The sequence below is a fragment of the Catharus ustulatus genome, chromosome 30, assembly GCF_009819885.2.
Source record: "Catharus ustulatus isolate bCatUst1 chromosome 30, bCatUst1.pri.v2, whole genome shotgun sequence".
Classification (NCBI taxonomy): domain Eukaryota; kingdom Metazoa; phylum Chordata; class Aves; order Passeriformes; family Turdidae; genus Catharus; species Catharus ustulatus.
In genome coordinates, this window is record NC_046250.1 from 2200840 (window position 1) to 2223057 (window position 22218).

The 22218-nt window shown below is 39.9% G+C and overlaps 1 protein-coding gene across 1 annotated transcript; it reads left to right on the forward strand.

Annotated features, from left to right (window-relative positions):
- Positions 1 to 1022: 1022 nt before the first annotated feature.
- On the forward strand, positions 1023 to 19353 carry TUFT1 (tuftelin 1). Its single transcript, XM_033082922.1, has 6 exons — positions 1023 to 1080; positions 1759 to 1853; positions 7497 to 7602; positions 11948 to 12031; positions 14414 to 14520; positions 18851 to 19353. The coding sequence occupies exons 3-6, from the start codon at positions 7558 to 7560 to the stop codon at positions 18903 to 18905; spliced, it is 291 nt and encodes a 96-aa protein (XP_032938813.1). The 5' UTR covers positions 1023 to 1080; positions 1759 to 1853; positions 7497 to 7557; the 3' UTR covers positions 18906 to 19353.
- The last annotated feature ends 2865 nt before the right edge of the window (positions 19354 to 22218 follow it).

The following is a 22218-nucleotide window of genomic DNA, read 5'->3' on the forward strand; positions in this document are numbered from 1 at the left end:
GATCCATCCTGATTTTTTTGTGGAATTCCCAGGATCCCATCCCAAATTTTTTTGTGGAATTCCTGGCATCTCATTCTGGATTTTTTTTGGGATTTCCATGATCCCATCCCAGATTTTTTCAGGATTTCCAGGATCCCATCCCAGAATTTTTTGTTGAATTCCTGTGATCCCATCCCGGAATTTTTCGGCATCCCCCTGGAATTCCTGGGCTGATCGTGGGATCCCATCCCAGATTTTTTTTTTAATTCCCATGATCCCATCCCAGATTTTTTTTGGGATTCCCACGATCCCATCCCATTTTTTTTGGGATTCCCATGATCCCATCCCTGAATTTTTTTGGGATTGCCGTTGCCGTTGCAGCGGGCGCTGTCGCGGTGCCGGGACGAGGCGGCGCGGGCGGAGCGGGGGCGGCTGCGGGCGGAGCAGGAGAGCGAGCGGCTCAGGAGGAGCCTGGACGGGGAACAGGCGGTGAGAGATTGGGGATTTGGGATTGGGGATTTGGGATTTGGGGATTTGGGATTGTGGGATTTGGGATTTGGGGATTTGGGATTTGGGATTTGGGATTTGGGGTTTGGGATTTGGGGATTTGGGGATTTGGGATTTGGGATTTGGGATTTGGGATTTGGGGATTTGGGATTTGGGGATTTGGGGTCAGGGGATTCAGGATTGGGGGATTTGGGGATTTGGAATTTGGGGGTTTGGGATTTGGGGATTTGGGATTGGGGGATTTGGGATTTGGGATTTGGGGATTTGGGATTTGGGAGTTTAGGATTTGGGATTTGGGGATTTGGGATTTGGGGATTTGGGATCGGGAGCGGCTGCAGAGGAGCCTGGACGGGGAACAGGCGGTGAGAGATTGGGGATTTGGGATTTATGGGATTTGGGATTTGGGATTTGGGGATTTGGGGATTTGGGGATTGGGGTTTGGGGATTTGGGATTTGGGATTGTGGGATTTGGGATTTGGGATTTGGGATCAGGGGATTTTGGGATTTTGGGATTTGGGGATTTGGGATTTGGGGCGGCTGCGGGCGGAGCAGGAGAGCGAGCGGCTGAGGAGGAGCCTGGACGGGGAACAGGCGGTGAGAGATTGGGGATTTGGGATTGGGGATTTGGGATTTGGGGATTTGGGATTTGGGATTTGGGGATTTGAGATTTAGGGATTTGGGATTTGGGGATTTGGGATTTGGGGATTCAGGATTTGGGGATTTGGGATTTGGGGATTTGGGATTGGAGCGGCTGAGGAGGAGCCTGGATGGGGAACAGGCGGTGAGAGATTGGGGGATTTGGGATTTGAGGGATTTGGGATTTGAGGGATTTGGGATTTAGGGATTTGGGATTTGGGGATTTAGGATCAGGGGATTCAGGGTTTAGGATTTGGGGATTTGGGATTGGGAATTTGGGATTGGGGATTTGGGGATTTGGGATCAGGAGCGGCTGCGGAGGAGCCTGGACGGGGAACAGGCGGTGAGAGACGGGAATTTGGGATTTGGGGGATTTAGGATCAGGGGATTCAGGGTTTGGGATTTGGGGATTTGGGATTGGAGGAGTTGGGATTCCCCAAAATCCCATCCCATCCCATTCCCAAAATCCCAGGATCTCCATTCCCAGGATCCTGTCCCATTCCTGAGATCCCACCCCATTTCTGGGATCCCCATTCCCCAATTCCTGGAATTCCTGAATTCCCAAATTCCCGAAATCCCGAATTCCCAAATTCCTGGAATTCCCTAAATCCCAAATTCCCTCTGGGATTCCCGCAGGAGCGCCGGGATCTGCAGGCCCGGCTGGAGTCGGCGCAGGCGGAGCTGGAGCGGCTGCGGGCGGCCGAGGGCGAGAGAGCGGCGCAGCGGGAACGGTGAGGGGAGCAGGGAATTGTGGGAATGACAACACGGGAATTCTGGGAATAATGACACGGGAATTCTGGGAATTCTGGGAATGACAACATGGGAATTCTGGGAATGACAACACGGGAATTCTGGGAATGACAACAAGGGAATTCTGGGAATGACAACAAGGGGAATTCTGGGAATTCTGGGAATGATGGAATCCTGGGAATAACGGCACCGGGAATTGTGGGAATGATGGAATTGTGGGAATAATGGCACTGGGAATTCTGGGAATTGTGGGATTCTGGGAATAACGGCACTGGGAATTCCAGGAATTCTGGGAATTGTGGGAATTGTGGCACTGGAATTGTGGAATTCTGGGAATGACAACACCGGGAATTCTGGGAATAAGGGAATCCTGGGAATGATGGCACCGGAATTGTGGGTATAATGGAATTCTGGGAATAACAGAATTCTGGGAATAAGGGCACTGGGAATTCTGGGAATTGTGGAATTCTGGGAATAACGGCACCGAGAATCCTGGGAATTCTGGGAATGACAACACGGGAATTCTGGGAATAATGGAATTCTGGGAATAACAGCACCGGGAATTCTGGGAATTCTGGGAATAACAACACGGGAATTCTGGGAATAATGGAATTCTGGGAATAACAGCACTGGGAATTCTGGGAATTCTGGGAATAATGGAATCCTGAGAATGATGGCAGTGGAATTCTGGGTATAATGGAATTCTGGGAATAACAGAATTCTGGGAATAATGGCACCAGGAATTCCAGGAATTCTGGGAATAACGGAATTCTGGGAATTATCCTGGGAATAACGGCACGGGAATCATGGGAATAGCGAAAATCTGGGAATAATGACACCGGGAATTGTGGGAATAATGGCACTGGGAATTCCAGGAATTCTGGGTATAATGGAATTCTGGGAATAACGGAATTCTGGGAATAATGGCACCAGGAATTGTGGGAATAACAAAATTCTGGGAATAATGGCACAGGGAATTGTGGGAATAATGGAATTTTGGGAATTCTGGGAATAACAGAATTTTGGGAATAATGGCACTGGGAATTCCGGGAATTCTGGGAATAACGGCACCAGGAATTCTGGGAATAACAGCACTGGGAATTCTGGGAATGATGGAATTCTGGGAATTATCCTGGGAATAACAACACAGGAATTGTGGGAATAACGGAATTCTGGGAATAACAGCACTGGGAAATCCGGGAATTCTGGGAATAACGGCACCGGGAATTACGGGAATTCTGGGAATGATGGCACCAGGAATTCTGGGAATAACAGCACGGGAATTCTGGGAATAAAGGAATTCTGGGAATAACAGCACCGGGAATTGTGGGAATAACGGAATTCTGGGAATGACGGCACTGGGAATTCTGGGAATAATGGAATGCTGGGAATGAAGGCACGGGAAATCTGGGAATAATGGAATCCTGGGAATGATGGCACTGGAATTGTGGGAATTGTGGAATTCTGGGAATAACAACACGGGAATTCTGGGAATAATGGAATCCTGGGAAAAGTGGCACCAGAATTCCGGGAATTGTGGAATTCTGGGAATAACGGCACCAGGAATTCTGGGAATTGTGGGAATAATGGCACTGGGAATTCTGGGAATAACGGAATTCTGGAAATAACAGCACCAGGAATTCTGGGAATTGTGGGAATTGTGGCACTGGAATTGTGGAATTCTGGGAATGACAACACCGGGAATTCTGGGAATAATGGAATCCTGGGAATGATGGCACCGGAATTGTGGGAATTGTGGAATTCTGGGAATAATGGAATGCTGGGAATGAAGGCACGGGAATTCTGGGAATTGTGGAATTCTGGGAGTAACGGCACAGGAATTGTGGGAATTGTAGAATTCTGGGAATTATCCTGGGAATAACAGCACCAGGAATTCCGGGAATTCTGGGAATGGCGGCACCGGGAATTCTGGGAATGACGGAATTGTGGGAATAATGGCACCGGGAATTGTGGGAATAACGGAATTCTGGAAGTAACAGCACCAGGAATTCTGGGAATTCTGGGAATAATGGAATTCTGTGAATTGTGGAATTCTGGGAATAATGGCACCGGGAATTCTGGGAATTGTGGAATTCTGGGAATAACAGAATTCTGGGAATAACAGCACTGGGAAATCTGGGAATTGTGGAATTCTGGGAATAATGGCACTGGGAATTCTGGAATTCTGGGAATAATGGCACCAGGAATTCTGGGAATAACAGAATTCTGGGAATGATGGCACCAGAAATTCTGGGAATTGTGGAATTCTGGGAATAACAGCACCGGGAGTTGTGGGAATAACAGCACCGGGAATTCCAGGAATTCTGGGAATAACAACATGGGAGTTCTGGGAATTCTGGGAATAATGGAGCTGGGAATTCTGGGAATAACAGAATTCTGGGAATAGTGGCACCAGGAATTCTGGGAATAATGGAATCCTGGGAATTATCCTGGGAATAACGGCACAGGAATTCTGGGAATGGCAGAATCCTGGGAATAACGGCACGGGAATTGTGGGAATAACGGAATTCTGGGAATAACGGCACCAGGAATTCTGGGAATTCTGGGAATAACGACACTGGGAATTCTGGGAATAACAGCACTGGGAAATCCGGGAATTCTGGGAATAACGGCACCAGGAATTCTGGGAATTCTGGGAATAACAACATGGGAATTGTGGGAATAATGGAATTCTGGGAATAATGGCACTGGGAATTGTGGGAATAACAGCACAGGGAATTCTGGGAATGATGGAGTTCTGTGAATTATCCTGGGAATAACGGCACTGGGAATTGTGGGAATAACAGCACCAGGAATTCCGGGAATAACAACACGGGAATTCTGGGAATAATGGAATTCTGGGAATAACGGCACAGGGAATTGTGGGAATAATGGAATCCTGGGAGTGATGGAATGCTGGGAATGAAGGCATGGGAATTCTGGGAATTGTGAAATTCTGGGAGTAATGGCACCGGGAATTGTGTGAATAACAGAATTCTGGGAATAACAGCACTGGGAATTCTGGGAATAATGGCACCAGGAAATCTGGGAATTCTGGGAATTCTGGAAATGGCGGCACCGGAAATTCTGGGAATAAAGGCGCTGGGAATTGTGGGAATAACGGCACCGGGAAGTCTGGGAATAACAGCATGGGAATTCTGGGAATTGTGGAATTCTGGGAATAATGGCACCAGGAATTCTGGGAATAACGGAATTCTGGGAATTGTGGGAATAACGGAATTCTGGGAATAATGGCACCGAGAATCCTGGGAATCACAGCACTGGGGATCCTGGGAATTCTGGGAATAATGGCACCGGGAATTCCAGGAATTATCCTGGGAATAACGGCACCGGGAATTCTGGGAATAACGGAATTCTGGGAATAACGGCACCAAGAATTGTGGGAATTCTGGGAATAATAGAATTCTGGGAATAATAGCACGGGAATTCTGGGAATAATGACACCAGGAATTCTGGGAATTTGGGGAATAACGGCACCGGGAATTCCAGGAATTCTGGGAATAACAACATGGGAATTCTGGGAATAACAGCACCAGGAATTCCGGGAATTCTGGGAATAACAACACGGGAATTCTGGGAATGATGGAATCCTGAGAATAACGGCATTGGAATTCTGGGAATAACGGCACCAGGAATTCTGGGAATTATCCTGGGAATAATGACCCCAGGAATTGTGGGAATAACAGCACCGGGAATTCTGGGAATAACGGAATTCTGGGAATAACAGTACCAAGAATTGTGGGAATTCTGGGAATAATGGAATCCTGGGAATAATGGAATTCTTGGAATAATGGCCTCGGGAATTCTGGGAATTGTGGAATTCTGGGAATAACGGCATGGGAATTCTGGGAATAATGGCACAGGGAATTCTGGGAATAATGGAATTCTGGGAATAACGGCACGGGGAATTCTGGGAATAATGGAATTCTGGGAATAATGGCACGGGAATTCTGGGAGTAACAGCACCGGAAATTCTGGGAATAACGGCACTGGGAATTGTGGGAATAACGGCACCAGGAATCCTGGGAATAACAGCACTAGGAATTCTGGGAATGATGGAATTGTGGGAATAACGGCATGGGAATTGTGGGAATAATGGCGGGAATGATGGCGGGAATATGGATGGGAATGGAGGGAATGATGGAATTCTGGGAATGCTGAAATCTTGGGAATGAGAATCCCTGGGAATGCTCAAATCCAGGAATGCCAGAATTCGGGAATTCTGGGAATGCTGAAATTCCAGTAATGGTGAAATTTGGGAATGCTGAAATTTTGGGAATAACAAATTCAGGAATGCTGGAATTCTGGGATTGCCAGAATCTGGGAATTCTGGAATTCTGGGAATGCTGAATTTTTGGGAATGAGAATCCTGGAAATGTAAAAATCTGGGAATTTAGAAATTTTGGGAATGTCAAAATCTAGAAATCCCAGAATTTGGGAGTGTCAAAATTAGGGAATTCTGGAATTCCTGGAATGGCAGAATCTGGGAATACCAAAATTCAGGAATTCTGGGAATGTCAAAATTTGGGAATGTTGAAATTCTGGGAATGAGAATCCTGGGAATGTAAAAATCTGGGAATTCTGGAATTCTGGGAATGCTGAAATTTTGGGAATGAAAATCCTGGGAATGTCAAAATCTGGGAATTCTGGAATTCTGGGAATGCTGAAATTTTGGGAATGAGAATCCTGGAAATGTAAAAATCTGGGAATGCTGGAATTCTGGGAATGTCAAAATCTAGGAATCCCAGAATCTGGGAATGCCAAAATTCGGGAATTCTGGAATTCCTGGAATGGCAGAATCTGGGAATACCAAAATTCAGGAATTCTGGGAATGTCAAAATTTGGGAATGTTGAAATTCTGGGAATGAGAATCCTGGGAATGTAAAAATCTGGGAATTCTGGAATTCTGGGAATGCTGAAATTTTGGGAATAAGAATCTTGGGAATGTCAAAATCTGGGAATTAGGAAGTTCTGGGAATGCTGAAATTTTGGGAATGAGAATCCTGGAAATGTCAAAATCTGGGAATGCTGGAATTCTGGGAATGTCAAAATTTGGGAATACCAAAATTTAGGAATTCTGGGAATGTCAAAATTTGGGAATGCTGAAATTCTGGGAATGAGAATCCTGGAAATGTCAAAATCTGGGAATTAGGAAATTCTGGGAATGCTGAAATTTTGGGAATGAGAATCCTGGGAATGTCAAAATCTGGGAATTAGGAAATTCTGGGAATGCTGAAATTTTGGGAATGAGAATCTTGGAAATGTAAAAATCTGGGAATTCTGGAATTCTGGGAATGCTGAAATTCTGGGAATGAAAATCCTGGAAACATAAAAATCTGGGAATTTCGAAATTTTGGGAATGACAATCCTGGGAATGCTGAATTGTTGAACATTCCCAGTTGATTGTTTTTTTTTTTTGGGATGAGCATTCCCAAATTTTTTCGAGCTAAAAATTCAAAAATAATTTTTTAATTTTAATTTTTTTTTATTTTAACACGACCATTTGGGGTTGGAATTCCGGGATTTTTTTTTTGGGGAAAAATTCCCAAATTTTTTGAGGAGATTTTTCCCATTTTTTTTTGGTTTTTTTTTTATTTTCCCAGCTCATCCCAGCTGGAGAAGGAGGTGGCGACGCTGAGGGAGAAAATTCATCACCTGGACGACATGCTGAAATCGCAGCAGAGGAAAGTGCGGCAGATGATCGAGCAGGTGGGGAAAAGGGGGAATGGAAATGGGAATAAAAATGGGGAAAATCCGGGAAAAAACGGGGAAAAAATTGGGAAAAAATTGGGAAAAAATTGGGAAAAAATTGGGAAAAAATCGGGAAAAAATGGGGGAAAAATCAGGGAAAAAATGGGGAAAATTGTGAATAAAAATTGGAATAAATCAGGGAAAAATGGGAATAAAAATGGGAAAAAATCAAGGAAAAATGGGGAAAATTGTGAATAAAAATGGGAATAAATCAGGGAAAAATGGGAAAAAATCTGGGAAAAAACTGGGAAAAAATCTGGGAAAAAATAAAAAAAAATTGGGATAAATCCAGGAAAAAATGGGGGAAAAATCGCGGTAAAAATGGGGAAAAAATTGGGAAAAATGGGGGAAAAATGGGAATAAAAATGGGGGGAAAATGGGGGAAAAATGGGAATAAAAATGGGGGGAAAATGGGGAAAAATGGAATAAAAATGGGAATAAATTTGGGGGAAAATGGGAATAAAAATGAGGAAAAATTGGGGAAAAATGGAGAAAAAATTGGTAAAAAATCTGGGAAGATCAGGGGAAAATGTGGGGAAAAATGTGAATAAAAATTGGAATAAATCAGGAAAAAATGGGGAAAAATCAGGGAAAAAATGGGGAAAAATGTGAATAAAAATGGGAATAAATCAGGGAAAAAGGGGGAAAAATCTGGGGAAAAAACTGGGAAAAAATCTGGGAAAAAATAAAAAAAAAATGGGATAAATCCAGGAAAAAATGGGGAAAAAATGGGGGGAAAATGGGGAAAATTGGAGAAAAATTTGGAATAAATCAGAGAAAAATCAGGGGAAAAATAAAAAAAAATCTGGGAAAAAATGGGAATAAAAATGGGGGGGAATGGGGAAAAATGGGAATAAAAATGAGGAAAAATTGGGGAAAAAAAGAGAAAAAATCAGGGAAAAATGGGGAAAAATCTGGGAAAAAATTGGAAAAAAATTGGGATAAATCCAGGAAAAAATGGGGAAAAATCAGGGAAAAAATAAAAAAAAATCTGGGAAAAAATGGGAATAAAAATGGGGGGAAATTGGGAATAAATCAAGGAAAAAATGGGGGAAAAATGGGAAAAATTGGAGAAAAATTTGGAATAAATCAGAGAAAAATCAGGGGAAAAATAAAAAAAAATCTGGGAAAAAATGGGAATAAAAATGGGAAAAAATGGGGAAAAATGTGAATAAAAATGGGAATAAATTTGGGGGAAAATGGGGAAAAATGGGAATAAAAATGGGGGGAAATTGGGAATAAATCAAGGGGAAAATGGGGTAAAAATGAGAAAAAATCAGGGAAAAAATGGGGAAAAATGTGAATAAAAATTGGAATAAATCAGGGAAAAATGGGGAAAAATCTGGGAAAAAAATGAAAAAAAAATTGGGATAAATCCAGGAAAAAATGGGGAAAGAATCAGAAAAAAAATTGGGATAAATCCAGGAAAAATAGGGGAAAAATAGGAATAAAAATGGGGAAAAATGTGAATAAAAATTGGAATAAATCAGGGAAAAATGGGGAAAAATCTCGGAAAAAATTGAAATAAATCCAGGAAAAATTAGGTGAAAAATGGGAATAAATCTGGGAAAAATGGGAATAAATAGGGAAAAAAGGGGAATAAAAATGGGGGGAAAATGGGAATAAATCCAGGAAATAATGGGAAAAAATCATGGAAAAAATGGGAAAAAATCTAGGAAAAATGGGAATAAATCCAGGAAAAATCAGGGAAAAATGAGAATAAATCCAGGGGAAATCAGGGGGAAAATGGGAATAAATCCAAGAAAAATCAGGGGGAAAATGGGAATAAATCTGAGAAAAAATGGGGAAAAATGAGAATAAATAGGGAAAAAAGGGGAATAAAAATGGGGGGAAAATGGGAATAAATCCAGGGAATAATGGGAAAAAATCTTGGAAAAAATGGGAAAAAATCTAGGAAAAATGGGAATAAATCCAGGGAAAATCAGGGGAAAAATGGGAATAAATCCAGGGAAAATCAGGGGGAAAATGGGAATAAATCTGGGAAAAATGGGAATAAATGGGGAAAAAAGGGGAATAAAAATGGGGGGAAAATGGGAATAAATCCAGGGAGTAATGAGAAAAAAAATCTGGCAAAAATGGGAATAAATCCAGGAAAAATCAGGGGGAAAAATGAGAATAAATCTGGGAAAAAATGGGAAAAAAGTGGGGAAAAAATGGATAAAAATCTAGGAAAAATGGGAATAAATCCAAGAAAAATCAGGGGAAAAATGGGAATAAATGGGGGAAAAAAGGGGAATAAAAATGGGAGGAAAATGGGAATAAATCCAGGGAATAATGGGAAAAAATCTTGGAAAAAATGGGAAAAAAATCTAGGAAAAATGGGAATAAATCCAGGAAAAATAAGGGGAAAAATAGGAATAAATCTGGGAAAAAATGGGGAAAAATCTTGGAAAAAATAGGAAAAAATCTAGGAAAAATGGAATAAATCCAGGAAAAATCAGGGGAAAAAATGAGAATAAATCCAGGAAAAATTAAGTGAAAAATGGGAATAAATGTGGGAAAAATGGGAATAAATGGGCAAAAAATGGCAATAAAAATGAGAGGAAAATGGGAATAAATCCAGGGAATAATGGGGAAAAATCTTGGAAAAAATGGGAAAAAATCTAGGAAAAATGGGAATAAATCCAAGAAAAATCAGGGGAAAAATGGGAATAAATCTGGGGAAAATGGGGGGAAAATGGGAATAAATCCAGGAAAAATCAGGGGAAAAAATGAGAATAAATCTGGGGGAAATCAGAGAAAAATGGGAATAAATCTGGGGAAAAATGGGGAAAAATGGGAATAAATCTGGGAAAAATGGGAATAAATGGGGAAAAAAGGGGAATAAAAATGGGGGGAAAATGGGAATAAATCCAGGGAATAATGGGGAAAAATCTTGGAAAAAATGGGAATAAATCCAAGAAAAATCAAGGGAAAAATGGGAATAAATAGGGAAAAAAGGGGAATAAAAATGGGGGGAAAATGGGAATAAATGCAGAAAAAATGGGGAAAAATCTGGGAAAAAATTGGAATAAATCTAAGAAAAATCAGGGGGAAAATGGGAATAAATCTGGGAAAAAATGGAGAAAAAAGTGGGGAAAAAATGGGAAAAAATCTAGGAAAAATGGGAATAAATCCAAGAAAAATCAGGGGAAAAATGGGAAAAAATCTTGGAAAAAATGGGAAAAAAATCTAGGAAAAATGGGAGTAAATCCAAGAAAAATCAGGGGGAAAATGAGAATAAATCTGGGAAAAAATGGGAAAAAAAATGGAAAAAAAAGGAAAAAAATGGGAATAAAAATGGGGGGAAAATGGGAATAAATCCAGGAAAAATCAGGGGAAAAAATGAGAATAAATCCAGGGGAAATCAGGGAAAAATAGGACTAAATCTGGGAAAAAATGGGGAAAAATGGGAATAAATAGGGAAAAAAGGGGAATAAAAATGAGGGGAAAATGGGAATAAATCCAGGGAATAATGGGGAAAAATCTTGGAAAAAATGGGGAAAAAATCTAGGAAAAATGGGAATAAATCCAAGAAAAATCAGGGGGAAAATGGGAATAAATCTGGGAAAAAATGGGGAAAAAAATGGAAAAAAAAGGAAAAAAATGGGAATAAAAATGGGGGGAAAATGGGAATAAATCCAGGGAGTAATGGGGAAAAATCTTGGAAAAAATGGAAAAAAAATTTAGGAAAAATGGGAATAAATCCAGGAAAAATCAGGGGAAAAAATGAGAATAAATCCAGGAAAAATCAAGGAAAAATGGGAATAAATGTGGGAAAAAATGGAGAAAAAAGTGGGGAAAAAATGGGAAAAAATCTAGGAAAAATGGGAATAAATCCAAGAAAAATCAGGGGAAAAAAATGAGAATAAATCCAGGGGAAATCAGAGAAAAATGGGAATAAATCCAGGGAATAATGGGAAAAAATCTTGGAAAAAATGGGAAAAAATCTGGGAAAAATGGGAATAAATCCAGGAAAAATCAGGGGAAAATGGGAATAAATCCAGGGAGTAATGGGGAAAAAAATCTGGGAAAAATGGGAATAAATCCAGGAAAAATCAGGGGAAAAAATGAGAATAAATCCTGTGGAAATCAGAGAAAAATGGGAATAAATCTGGGAAAAAAATGGGAAAAAAATGGGAAAAAAAATGGAAAAAAATAGGAAAAAAAAGGGAAAAAAATGGGTAAAACTAAGGAAAAAAATCTAAAAAAATCTGTGAAAATCTGGGAAAAATGGGAGAATCTGGAAATGTTGGAAAAATCAGAATTTGCCAAAGTTTGGGGATTTTTTTTTTGGTGGCAGCTGCAGAATTCCAAGAGCGAGATCCAGGCCAAGGAGGCGGCGATGCAGGAGCTGAAGGAGAGGGTGGCGTACCTGGAGGCTGAGGTGGGGAAAAATTTTGGGAATTTTGGGAATTTTGGGAGTGTTGGGAGTTGTGGGAATTATTGGGAATTTTTGGGGAATTTTTTGGGATTTTTTGGGGATTTTTTTGGGGAATTTTTGGAGATTTTTTGGGGTATTTTTGGAGATTTTTTGGGGGATTTATTGGGAATTTTTTAGGAATTTTTGGGGGAATTTTTGGGGAATATTTTTGGATTTATTGGGAATTTTTGGGAATTTTTTGGGGAATTTTTGGAGATTTTTTGGAATTTTTTTCTATTTTTTCGGGAATTTTTTGGGATTTTTTGGGGGATTTATTGGGAATTTTTTAGGAATTTTTGGGGATTTTTTTGGGGATTTTTTGGGGACTATTTTTGGATTTATTGGGAATTTTTGGGGATTTTTTGGGATTTTTTGGGGATTTTTTTGGGGAATTTTTGGAGATTTTTTGGAATTTTTCTTTATTTTTTCGGGGAATTTTTGGGATTTTTTGGGGATTTATTGGGAATTTTTTGGGAATTTTTGGGGATTTTTTGGGGAATATTTTTGGATTTATTGGGAATTTTTGGGAATTTTTTGGGATTTTTTGGGGAATTTTTGGAGATTTTTTGGAATTTTTTTCTATTTTTTTGGGGAATTTTTGGGATTTTTTTGGGATTTTTTTGGGGAATTTTTGGAGATTTTTTTGAATTTTTCTTTATTTTTTCGGGGATATTTTGGGATTTTTTTTGGGATTTATTGGGAATTTTTTAGGAATTTTTGGGGATTTTTTTGGGGGATTTTTTGGGGAATATTTTTGCATTTATTGGGAATTTTTGGGAATTTTTTTGGGATTTTTTGGGGATTTTTTGGGGTATATTTTTGGATTTATTGGGAATTTTTGGGAATTTTTTGGGGATTTTTGGGATTTTTTTTTGAGGATTTATTGGGAATTTTTGGGAATTTCTTGGGATTTTTTTGGGATTTTTTTGGGAATTTTTGGAGATTTTTTTGGGGTATTTTTGGAGATTATTGGGGGATTTCTTGGGAATTTTTTAGGAATTTTTGGGGATTTTTGTTTGGGGAATATTTTTGGATTTATTGGGAATTTTTGGGATTTTTTTGGGGATTTTTTTGGGGAATTTTGGAGATTTTTTGGAATTTTTCTTTATTTTTTCGGGGAATTTTTGGAGATTTTTTGGGGGATTTATTGGGAATTTTTTAGGAATTTTTGGGGATTTTTTGGGGGGATTTTTTGGGGAATATTTTTGGATTTATTGGGAATTTTGGGGAATTTTTTGGGGATATTTAGGAGATTTTTGGGAATTTTTTTGGGATTTTTTTGGGAATTTTTGGGAACTTTTTAGGAATTTTGGGAGGAATTTTGGGGAATTTTTTTAGGATTTTTTTGGGAATTTTTTGGGAATTTTTTTGGGAATTTTTAGGGAATTTTTGGGAACTTTTTAGGAATTTTAGGGGGAATTTTGGGGAATTTTTTTAGAATTTTTTGGGAATTTTTTGGGAGGATTTTTGGGAGGATTTTTGGAAATTTTTTTTAATTTTTTTTTATTTTTTGGGGAATTTTTGGGAACTTTTTAGGAATTTTAAGGGGAATTTTGGGGAATTTTTGGGGATTTTTTTGGGAATTTTTGGGGTTTTTTTCGGGAATCTTTGGGGGATTTTTTGGGGAACTTTTGGGAACTTTTTGGGGAATTTTTGGGAATTTTTTGGGGAATTTTGGGGATTTTTTGGGGGAAATTTTTTGGAATTTTGTGGGAATTTTTTTGAGATTTTTTAGGGGAATTTTGGGGGAATTTTGTTGGATTTTTGGGGGATTTTTTGGGGAATTTTTGGGGATTTTTTTTGGGAATTTTGGGGGGATTTTTTCTGTAATATTTTGAGAATTTTTTGGGAATTTTTTGGGGAATTTTGGGAATATTTTGGGGAATATTTTGGGGATTTTTTGGGGAATTTTGGGGATTTTTTTGGGAATTTTTGGGGATTTTTTTTGGGAATTTTTGGGGGATTTTTTGGGGAACTTTTGGGAATTTTTTTGGGAATTTTAGGGGGAATTTTGCGGAATTTTTGGGAACTTTTGGGGAACTTTTGGGATTTTTTTTGGGAATTTTGGGGATTTTTTGGGGAACTTTTGGGAATTTTTTTGGGAATTTTGGGGATTTTTTGGGGAATTTTTGGGGATTTTTTGGGAATTTTTGGGGATTTTTTGGGGATTTTTTTGGGAATTTTTTTGGGATTTTTTCTGGAATTTTTGGGATTTTTTGGGGATTTTTTGGGAATCTTTGGGGGATTTTTTTGGGAATTTTTTTGGGATTTTTTCTGGAATTTTTGGGAATTTTTTGGGAATTTTTGGGAATTTTTTTGGAGGGAATTCTGGCGTTTTGTCCCCAGAACCTGGAGATGCACGATCGCATCGAGCACCTGATCGAGGCCCAGGTGAGCCGGGGCGGGGCCGGGGGCGGAGCCCGAGCGCGATCCAAGTCCGACACCGGCACCAGGTACGGGAATCCGGGAATTGTGGGAATTATGGGAATTTGGGAATTCTGGGAATTATGGGATTTGGGAATTATGGGAATTTTGGGAATTGGGAATTCTGGGAATTACAGGAATTACAGGATTTGGGAATTTTGGGAATTACGGGATTTGGGAATTCTGGGAATTTGGGGAATTACGGGATTTGGGAATTTTGGGAACTCTGGGATTTGGGATTTTGGAATTTTGGGAATTCTGGGAATTCTGGGAATTTTGGGATTTTGGGAATTCTGGGAATTTGGGATGGGAATTTTAGGATTTGGGAATTTTGGGATTTGGGAATTTTGGGATTTGGGGCCGAGCGCGATCCAAGTCCGACACCGGCGCCAGGTACCGGAAATTCGGGAATTCGGGAATTCTGGGAATTTTGGGATTTATGGGAATTATGGGAATTTTGGGATTTGGGATGGGAATTTTAGGATTTGGGAATTTTGGGATTTGGGGCCGAGCGCGATCCAAGTCCGACACCGGAGCCAGGTACCGGAAATTCGGGAATTCTGGGAATTTTGGGATTTGGGAATTTGGGATTTTGGGAATTCTGGGAATTTGGGATGGGAATTTTGGGATTTGGGAATTCTGGGATTTGGGGCCGAGCGCGATCCAAGTCCGACACCGGAGCCAGGTACCGGAAATTCGGGAATTCTGGGAATTTGGGAATTCTGGAAATTTTGGGAATTCTGGAAATTTTGGGATTTGGGAATTTTGGGATTTGGGGCCGAGCGCGATCCAAGTCCGACACTGGAGCCAAGTACAGGAAATTCGGGAATTCTGGGAATTTTGGGAATTTGGGATTTATGGGAATTTTGGGATTTTGGGAATTCTGGGAATTTGGGATGGGAATTTTAGGATTTGGGAATTTTGGGATTTGGGGCCGAGCGCGATCCAAGTCTGACACCGGGGCCAGGTACTGAAAATTTGGGAATTCTGGGAATTTGGGAATTATGGGAATTCTGGGATTTTGGGATTTGGGAATTCTGGGATGAGAATTTTGAGATTTGGGAATTTTGGGATTTGGGAATTTTGGGATTTGGGGCCGAGCGCGATCCAAGTCCGACACCGGCGCCAGGTACGGAAATCCGGGAATTCTGGGAATTCTGGGATTTATGGGAATTGAAATTTGGGAATTCTGGGAATTTTGGAATTTTGGGAATTCTGGGAATTACAGGAATTACAGGATTTGGGAATTTTGGGAATTAGGGGATTTGGGAATTGGGAATTTGGGGAATTACGGGATTTGGGAATTTTGGGAACTCTGGGATTTGGGATTTTGGAATTTTGGGAATTCTGGGATTTGGGACTTTGGGAATTTTGGAATTCTGGGAATTTGGGATGGGAATTTTAGGATTTGGGAATTTTGGGATCTGGGGCCGAGCGCGATCCAAGTCCGACACCGGGGCCAGGTACGGGAATTTCGGAATTCTGGGAATTCTGGGAATTCTGGGAATTTGGGAATTTGGGGAATTTTGGGAATTCTGGGATTTGGGATTTATGGGAATTATGGGATTTTGGGAATTTTGGGAATTTGGGATGGGAATTTTGGGATTTGGGAATTTTGGGATTTGGGGCCGAGCGCGATCCAAGTCCGACACCGGAGCCAGTTACGGGAAATTTGGGAATTCTGGGAATTCTGCGAATTCTGGGAATTGAAATTTGGGAATTCTGGGAATTTTGGGATTGAAGGGAATTGAAATTTGGGAATTCTGAGATTTGGGAATTTGGGATTTTGGGAATTCTGGGAATTTGGGATGGGAATTTTGGGATTTGGGAATTTTGGGATTTGGGGCCGAGCGCGATCCAAGTCCGACACCGGGACCAGGTACGGGAATTCGGGAATTCTGGGAATTCTGGGATTTATGGGAATTTGGGATTTCAGAATTCTAGAATTCTGGGAATTCTGGGATTTGGGATTTGGGAATTCTGGGAATTTTGGGAATTACAGGATTTGGGATTTGGGAATTTTGGGATTTGGGGCCGAGCGCGATCCAAGTCTGACACCGGGGCCAGGTACTGAAAATTTGGGAATTCTGGGAATTTTGGGATTTTGGAATTTTGGGAATTCTGGGAATTCTGGGAATTTTGGGATTTTGGGATTTTGGAATTTTGGGAATTATGGGATTTGGGAATTCGGGGAATTACAGGATTTGGAATTTGGGAATTTTGGGAATTGCAGGATTTGGGATTTGGGATTTGGGATTTTGGGAATTCTGGGAATTCTGGGAATTTTGGATTTGGGAATTCTGGGAATTTGGGATTTATGGGAATTGGGATTTGGGAATTCTGGGATGAGAATTTTGGGATTTGGGAATTTTGGGATTTGGGAATTTTGGGATTTGGGGCCGAGCGCGATCCAAGTCCGACACCGGGGCCAGGTAACGGAAATTCGGGAATTCTGGGAATTCTGGGATTTATGGGAATTTGGGATTTTGGGAATTTTGGAATTTGGGAATTCTGGGAATTTTGGGATTTTGGGATTTTGGAATTTTGGGAATTATGGGATTTGGGAATTCGGGGAATTACAGGATTTGGGATTTGGGAATTTTGGGAATTACAGGATTTGGGATCTGGGAATTTTGGAATTTCGGGATTTCGGAATTCTGGGAATTTGGTATTTGGGAATTTTGGGATTTTGGGATTTTGGAATTTGTGGAATTACAGGATTTGCGATTTGGGAATTCTGGGAATTACGGGAATTCTGGGAATTGGGATTTGGGAATTTGGGGAATTTTGGGAACTCTGGGATTTGGGATTTGGGAATTATGGGAATTCTGGGGACTCTGGGAATTTGGGATAGGAATTTTAGGATTTGGGAATTTGGGGATTTGGGGCCGAGCGCGATCCAAGTCCGACACCGGGGCCGGGTACCGGAAATTTGGGAATTCTGGGAATTCTGAGATTTATGGGGATTTGGGATTTTGGGAATTCTGGGAATTTGGGATGGGAATTTTAGGATTTGGGAATTTTGGGATTTGGGACTGATCACGATCCAAGTCCGACACCGGAGCCAGGTACGGGAAATTCTGGGAATTTTGGGAATTTTGGGATTTGGGAATTTGGGAAATTTGGGAATTTGGAATTTGGGAATTCTGGGATTTTGGGATTTTGGAATTTTGGGAATTATGGGATTTGGGAATTCGAGGAATTACAGGATTTGGAATTTGGGAATTTTGGGAATTACGGGATTTGGGATTTGGGAATTCTGGGAATTTTGGGAATTTTGGGAATTGGGATTTGGGCATTTGGGGAATTGTGGGAACTCTGGGAATTGTGATTTTGGAATTTTGGGAATTCTGGGAATTACAGGAATTACAGGATTTGGGGTTTCTGGGAATTTTGAGAATTCTGGGGACTCTGGGAATTCTGGGAATTTGGGATGGGAATTTTAGGATTTGGGAATTTTGGGATTTGGGGCTGAGCGCGATCCAAGTACGACACCGGCGCCAGGTACCGGGAATTCGGGAATTCTGGGAATTCTGGGAATTTGGGATTTGGGAATTCTGGGAATTTTGGGAATTACAGGATTTGGGATTTGGGAATTTTGGGATTTGGGAATTCTGGGAATTTTGGGATTTTGGGATTTTGGAATTTGGGGAATTACAGGATTTGGGAATTTGGGGAATTACAGGATTTGGAATTTGGGAATTTTGGGAATTCCAGGATTTGGGATTTGGGAATTTGGGAATTCTGGAATTCTGGGAATTATGGGATTTGGGAATTTGTGGAATTACAGGATTTGGGATTTGGGAATTTGGGAATTTTGGGAATTTTGGGAACTCTGGGATTTGGATTTTGGAATTTTGGGAATTCTGGGAATTACAGGAATTACAGGATTTGGGATTTCTGGGAATTTTGAGAATTCTGGGGACTCTGGGAATTCTGGGAATTTTGGGATTTGGGGCCAGGGGCGGAGCCCGAGCGCGATCCAAGTCCAACACCAGGGCCAGGTACTGGAAATTCGGGAATTCTGGAAATTTTGGGAATTATTTGGGATTTGGGAATTTTGGGAATTACAGGAACTTTTGAATTCTGGAGATTCTGGGAATTACAAGATTTGGGAATTCTGGGAATTATGGGAATTTGGGAATTCTGGGATTTGGGAATTTTGGGATTTGGGGTTGAGAATTCCAGGATTTTGGGATGGGAATTTTGGGAATTCAGGGATTTGGGAATTGGAAATGTTGGGATTTGGGATGGGAATTTTGGGAAATCAGAAAATTTTGGAAATTTTGGGAATCCAGATCTCCCCAAAACCCTTTTCCAGGATTTTTTCCCACTAAAAATTCCATTTTTTTTTCCCAGCAAACGCCTCCCGGGCCCGAAGCCGCTTCCTCTGATCCGAGTGGTGGAAACCTGAATTTTGGGATCCCTCTGGAATTTTGGGATCCCCTTTGGAATTTCCCCATTCCAGAGATTTTTCCCCAAAAGAATTTAGGATTTCAGGGTTTTTTTCTTTTTTTTTTTTCTGAACCAAAATCCCAAATTTTCCGAGGAAAAAAATTCCAAAAAATTTGGGAGTTACCTCCTCCGACCTCCAGCACCGACCTTGGACTTTGAAAATCCTTTCCCAACCCCCAAAATTCCATTTTTTCCCCAAAATTCCATTTTTCCCATAAAATTCCAATTATTTCCCCCCAGAATTCCATGGTTTTCCAGCAGAATTCCCAAAAATTCCATTTTTTCCCCCAAAGAATTCCATTAATTTCTTGCAGAATTCCAGGTTTTCCCTGCAAAATTCCATAAATTTCTAAAAATATTCCATGAATTTCCAAAAAAAAATCCACATTTTTCCCACAGAATTCCATATTTTCCTGCTGATTTCCATATTTTTTCCCCAAAATTCTGTTTTTCCCAAAAAATTCCATGAATTCCCCCCAAAAATCCACTTTTTTTTCCCCACGGAATTCCATGTTTTTCCCCACAAAAATTCCATATTTTTTTTTAAAAATTCCATATTTCCCCCCAATATTCCATATTTTTTCCTGTCAAATTCCACATTTTTTCCCCACAGAATTCCACTTTTTTCCCCCAAAAAATTCCATATTTTTCTACATAATTGCATTAATTTCCCCACAGAATTCCATAAATTTCAAAAAAAATTCCATTTTTTTCCCCTCATAATTCCATAATTTTTCCCACAAAAATTCCATATTTTTTCCCCCAAAATTCCATTGATTTCCAAAAAAAAATTCCATATATTTTCACCCAAAATTCCCTATTTTTCCCCATAATTCCTTATTTTCCCCCTATTTACATTTTTTCCCACAACTCCATATTTTCACCTCGAATTCCTGCTGGAATTCCTGGAATTCTGAGAATTTTTTTTCCCATAATTCCATTTTTTTCCCCATAATTCCACATTTTCACCTGAAATTCCAGGTTTTTTTTCCCCATAATTCCATTTTTTCCCCACAATTCCATATTTTCTCATAATTCCACTTTTTTTCCCCCCATAATTCCATATTTTCCTCCCAAATTCCTGCTGGAATTCCCAGAATTCTGGGATTTTTCCCCCCCATAATTCCACATTTTCCCATAAATCCATATTTCCCCATAATTCCATATTTTTTCTCACAATCCCATATTTTCCCATAATTCTGTGTTTCTCCCATAATTCCATATTTTTACCCATAATTCTGCATTTTCCCAGAATTCAATTTTTTCCCATAATTCCATTTTCCCCATAATTCCATATTTTTTCCCACAATTCCACATTTTTTCTCACAATTCCACATTTTCCCACAATGCCACATTTTCCCATAATTCCACATTTCTCCCATAATTCCACATTCTCTCCCATAACTCCATATTTTTTACCCATAATTCCCCATTTCCCCATAATTCCATTTCTCCCCAGAATTCAAATTTTCTTTTCATAATTCCACATTTTTCTCCCATAATTCCATGTTTTTCTACCATAATTCCATTTTTCCTTCCCACAATTCCATTTTTCCTTCCCATAATTCCACATTTTTCCCATAATTCCAGTTCTCCCCAGAATTCAAATTTTCTTTTCATAATTCCACATTTTTCTCCCATAATTCCACATTTTCCTCTCATAATTCCATTTTTTCTTCCCACAATTCCATTTTTCCTTCCCATAATTCCAAATTTTTTCCCATAATTCCACATTCCGTCATGCCACCATTTTGTTTTCCCATAATTCCATTTTTCCTTCCCATAATTCCACATTTTTTCCCATAATTCCACATTCCGCCATGCCGCCATTTTATTTTCCCATAATTCCATTTTTTCTTCCCACAATTCCATTTTTCCTTCCCATAATTCCGCATTTTTCCCATAATTCCACATCCCCTCATGCCACCATCTTGTTTTCCATAATTCCATTTTCTCTTCCCATAATTCCCCATTTTTTCCCATAATTCCACATTTTTCCCATAATTCCTCATCCCCTCATGCCGCCATCTTGTTTTCCCATAATTCCATTTTTTCTTCCCACAATTCCATTTTTTCTTCCCATAATTCCACATTTTCTCCCATAATTCCTCATCCCCTCATGCCGCCATTTTGTTTTCCCATAATTCCATTTTTTCTTCCCATAATTCCACATTTTTTTCCCATAATTCCACATTTTCCCATAATTCCACATTCCCCTAACGATGCCATTTTTTTCCCCATAATTCCATTTTTTCTTCCCATAATTCCATTTTTCCTTCCCATAATTCCACATTCCGCCATGCCGCTATTTTATTTTCCCATAATTCCATTTTTCCTTCCCATAATCCCACATTTTCTCCCATAATTCCTCATCCCCTCATGCCGCCATTTTGTTTTCCCATAATTCCATTTTTTTCTTCCCACAATTCCATTTTTCCTTCCCATAATTCCATTTTTTTTCCCATAATTCCACATCCCCTCATGCCGCCATCTTGTTTTGCCATAATTCCATTTTTTCTTCCCATAATTCCATTTTTTCTTCCCATAATTCCACATTTTTCCCATAATTCCACATCCCCTCATGCCGCCATCTTGTTTTCCATAATTCCATTTTTCCTTCCCATAATTCCCCATTTTTTCCCATAATTCCACATTTTCCCATAATTCCTCATCCCCTCATGCCGCCATTTTGTTTTCCCACAATTCCATTTTTCCTTCCCATAATTCCACATTTTTTCCCATAATTCCACATTTCCGCCATGCCGCCATCTTGTTTTCCCATAATTCCATTTTTCCTTCCCATAATTCCACATTTTCTCCCATAATTCCTCATCCCCTCATGCCGCCATTTTGTTTTCCCATAATTCCATTTTTTCTTCCCATAATTCCACATATTTTTTCCATAATTCCACATTCCGCCATGCCACCATCTTGTTTTCCCATAATTCCATTTTTTCTTCCCATAATTCCACATTTTTTCCCATAATTCCACATTCCCCTAACGACGCCATTTTTTCCCCATAATTCCATTTTTTCTTCCCATAATTCCATTTTTCCTTCCCATAATTCCACATTTTTCCCATAATTCCTCATCCCCTCATGCCGCCATTTTGTTTTCCCATAATTCCATTTTTTCTTCCCACAATTCCATTTTTCCTTCCCATAATTCCACATTTTCTCCCATAATTCCTCATCCCCTCATGCCGCCATTTTGTTTTCCCATCATTCCATTTTTCCTTCCCATAATTCCACATTTTCTCCCATAATTCCTC

Excerpts from the sequence above, each read along its gene's own strand:
- TUFT1 (XM_033082922.1), top strand. The coding sequence starts at position 7,558 with ATGCTGAAATCGCAGCAGAGGAAAGTGCGGCAGATGATCGAGCAG. Across the intron at positions 7,603-11,947 it reads TGCGGCAGATGATCGAGCAG|CTGCAGAATTCCAAGAGCGA; the intron begins GTGGGGAAAAGG and ends TTTTGGTGGCAG. Across the intron at positions 12,032-14,413 it reads TGGCGTACCTGGAGGCTGAG|AACCTGGAGATGCACGATCG; the intron begins GTGGGGAAAAAT and ends TTTTGTCCCCAG.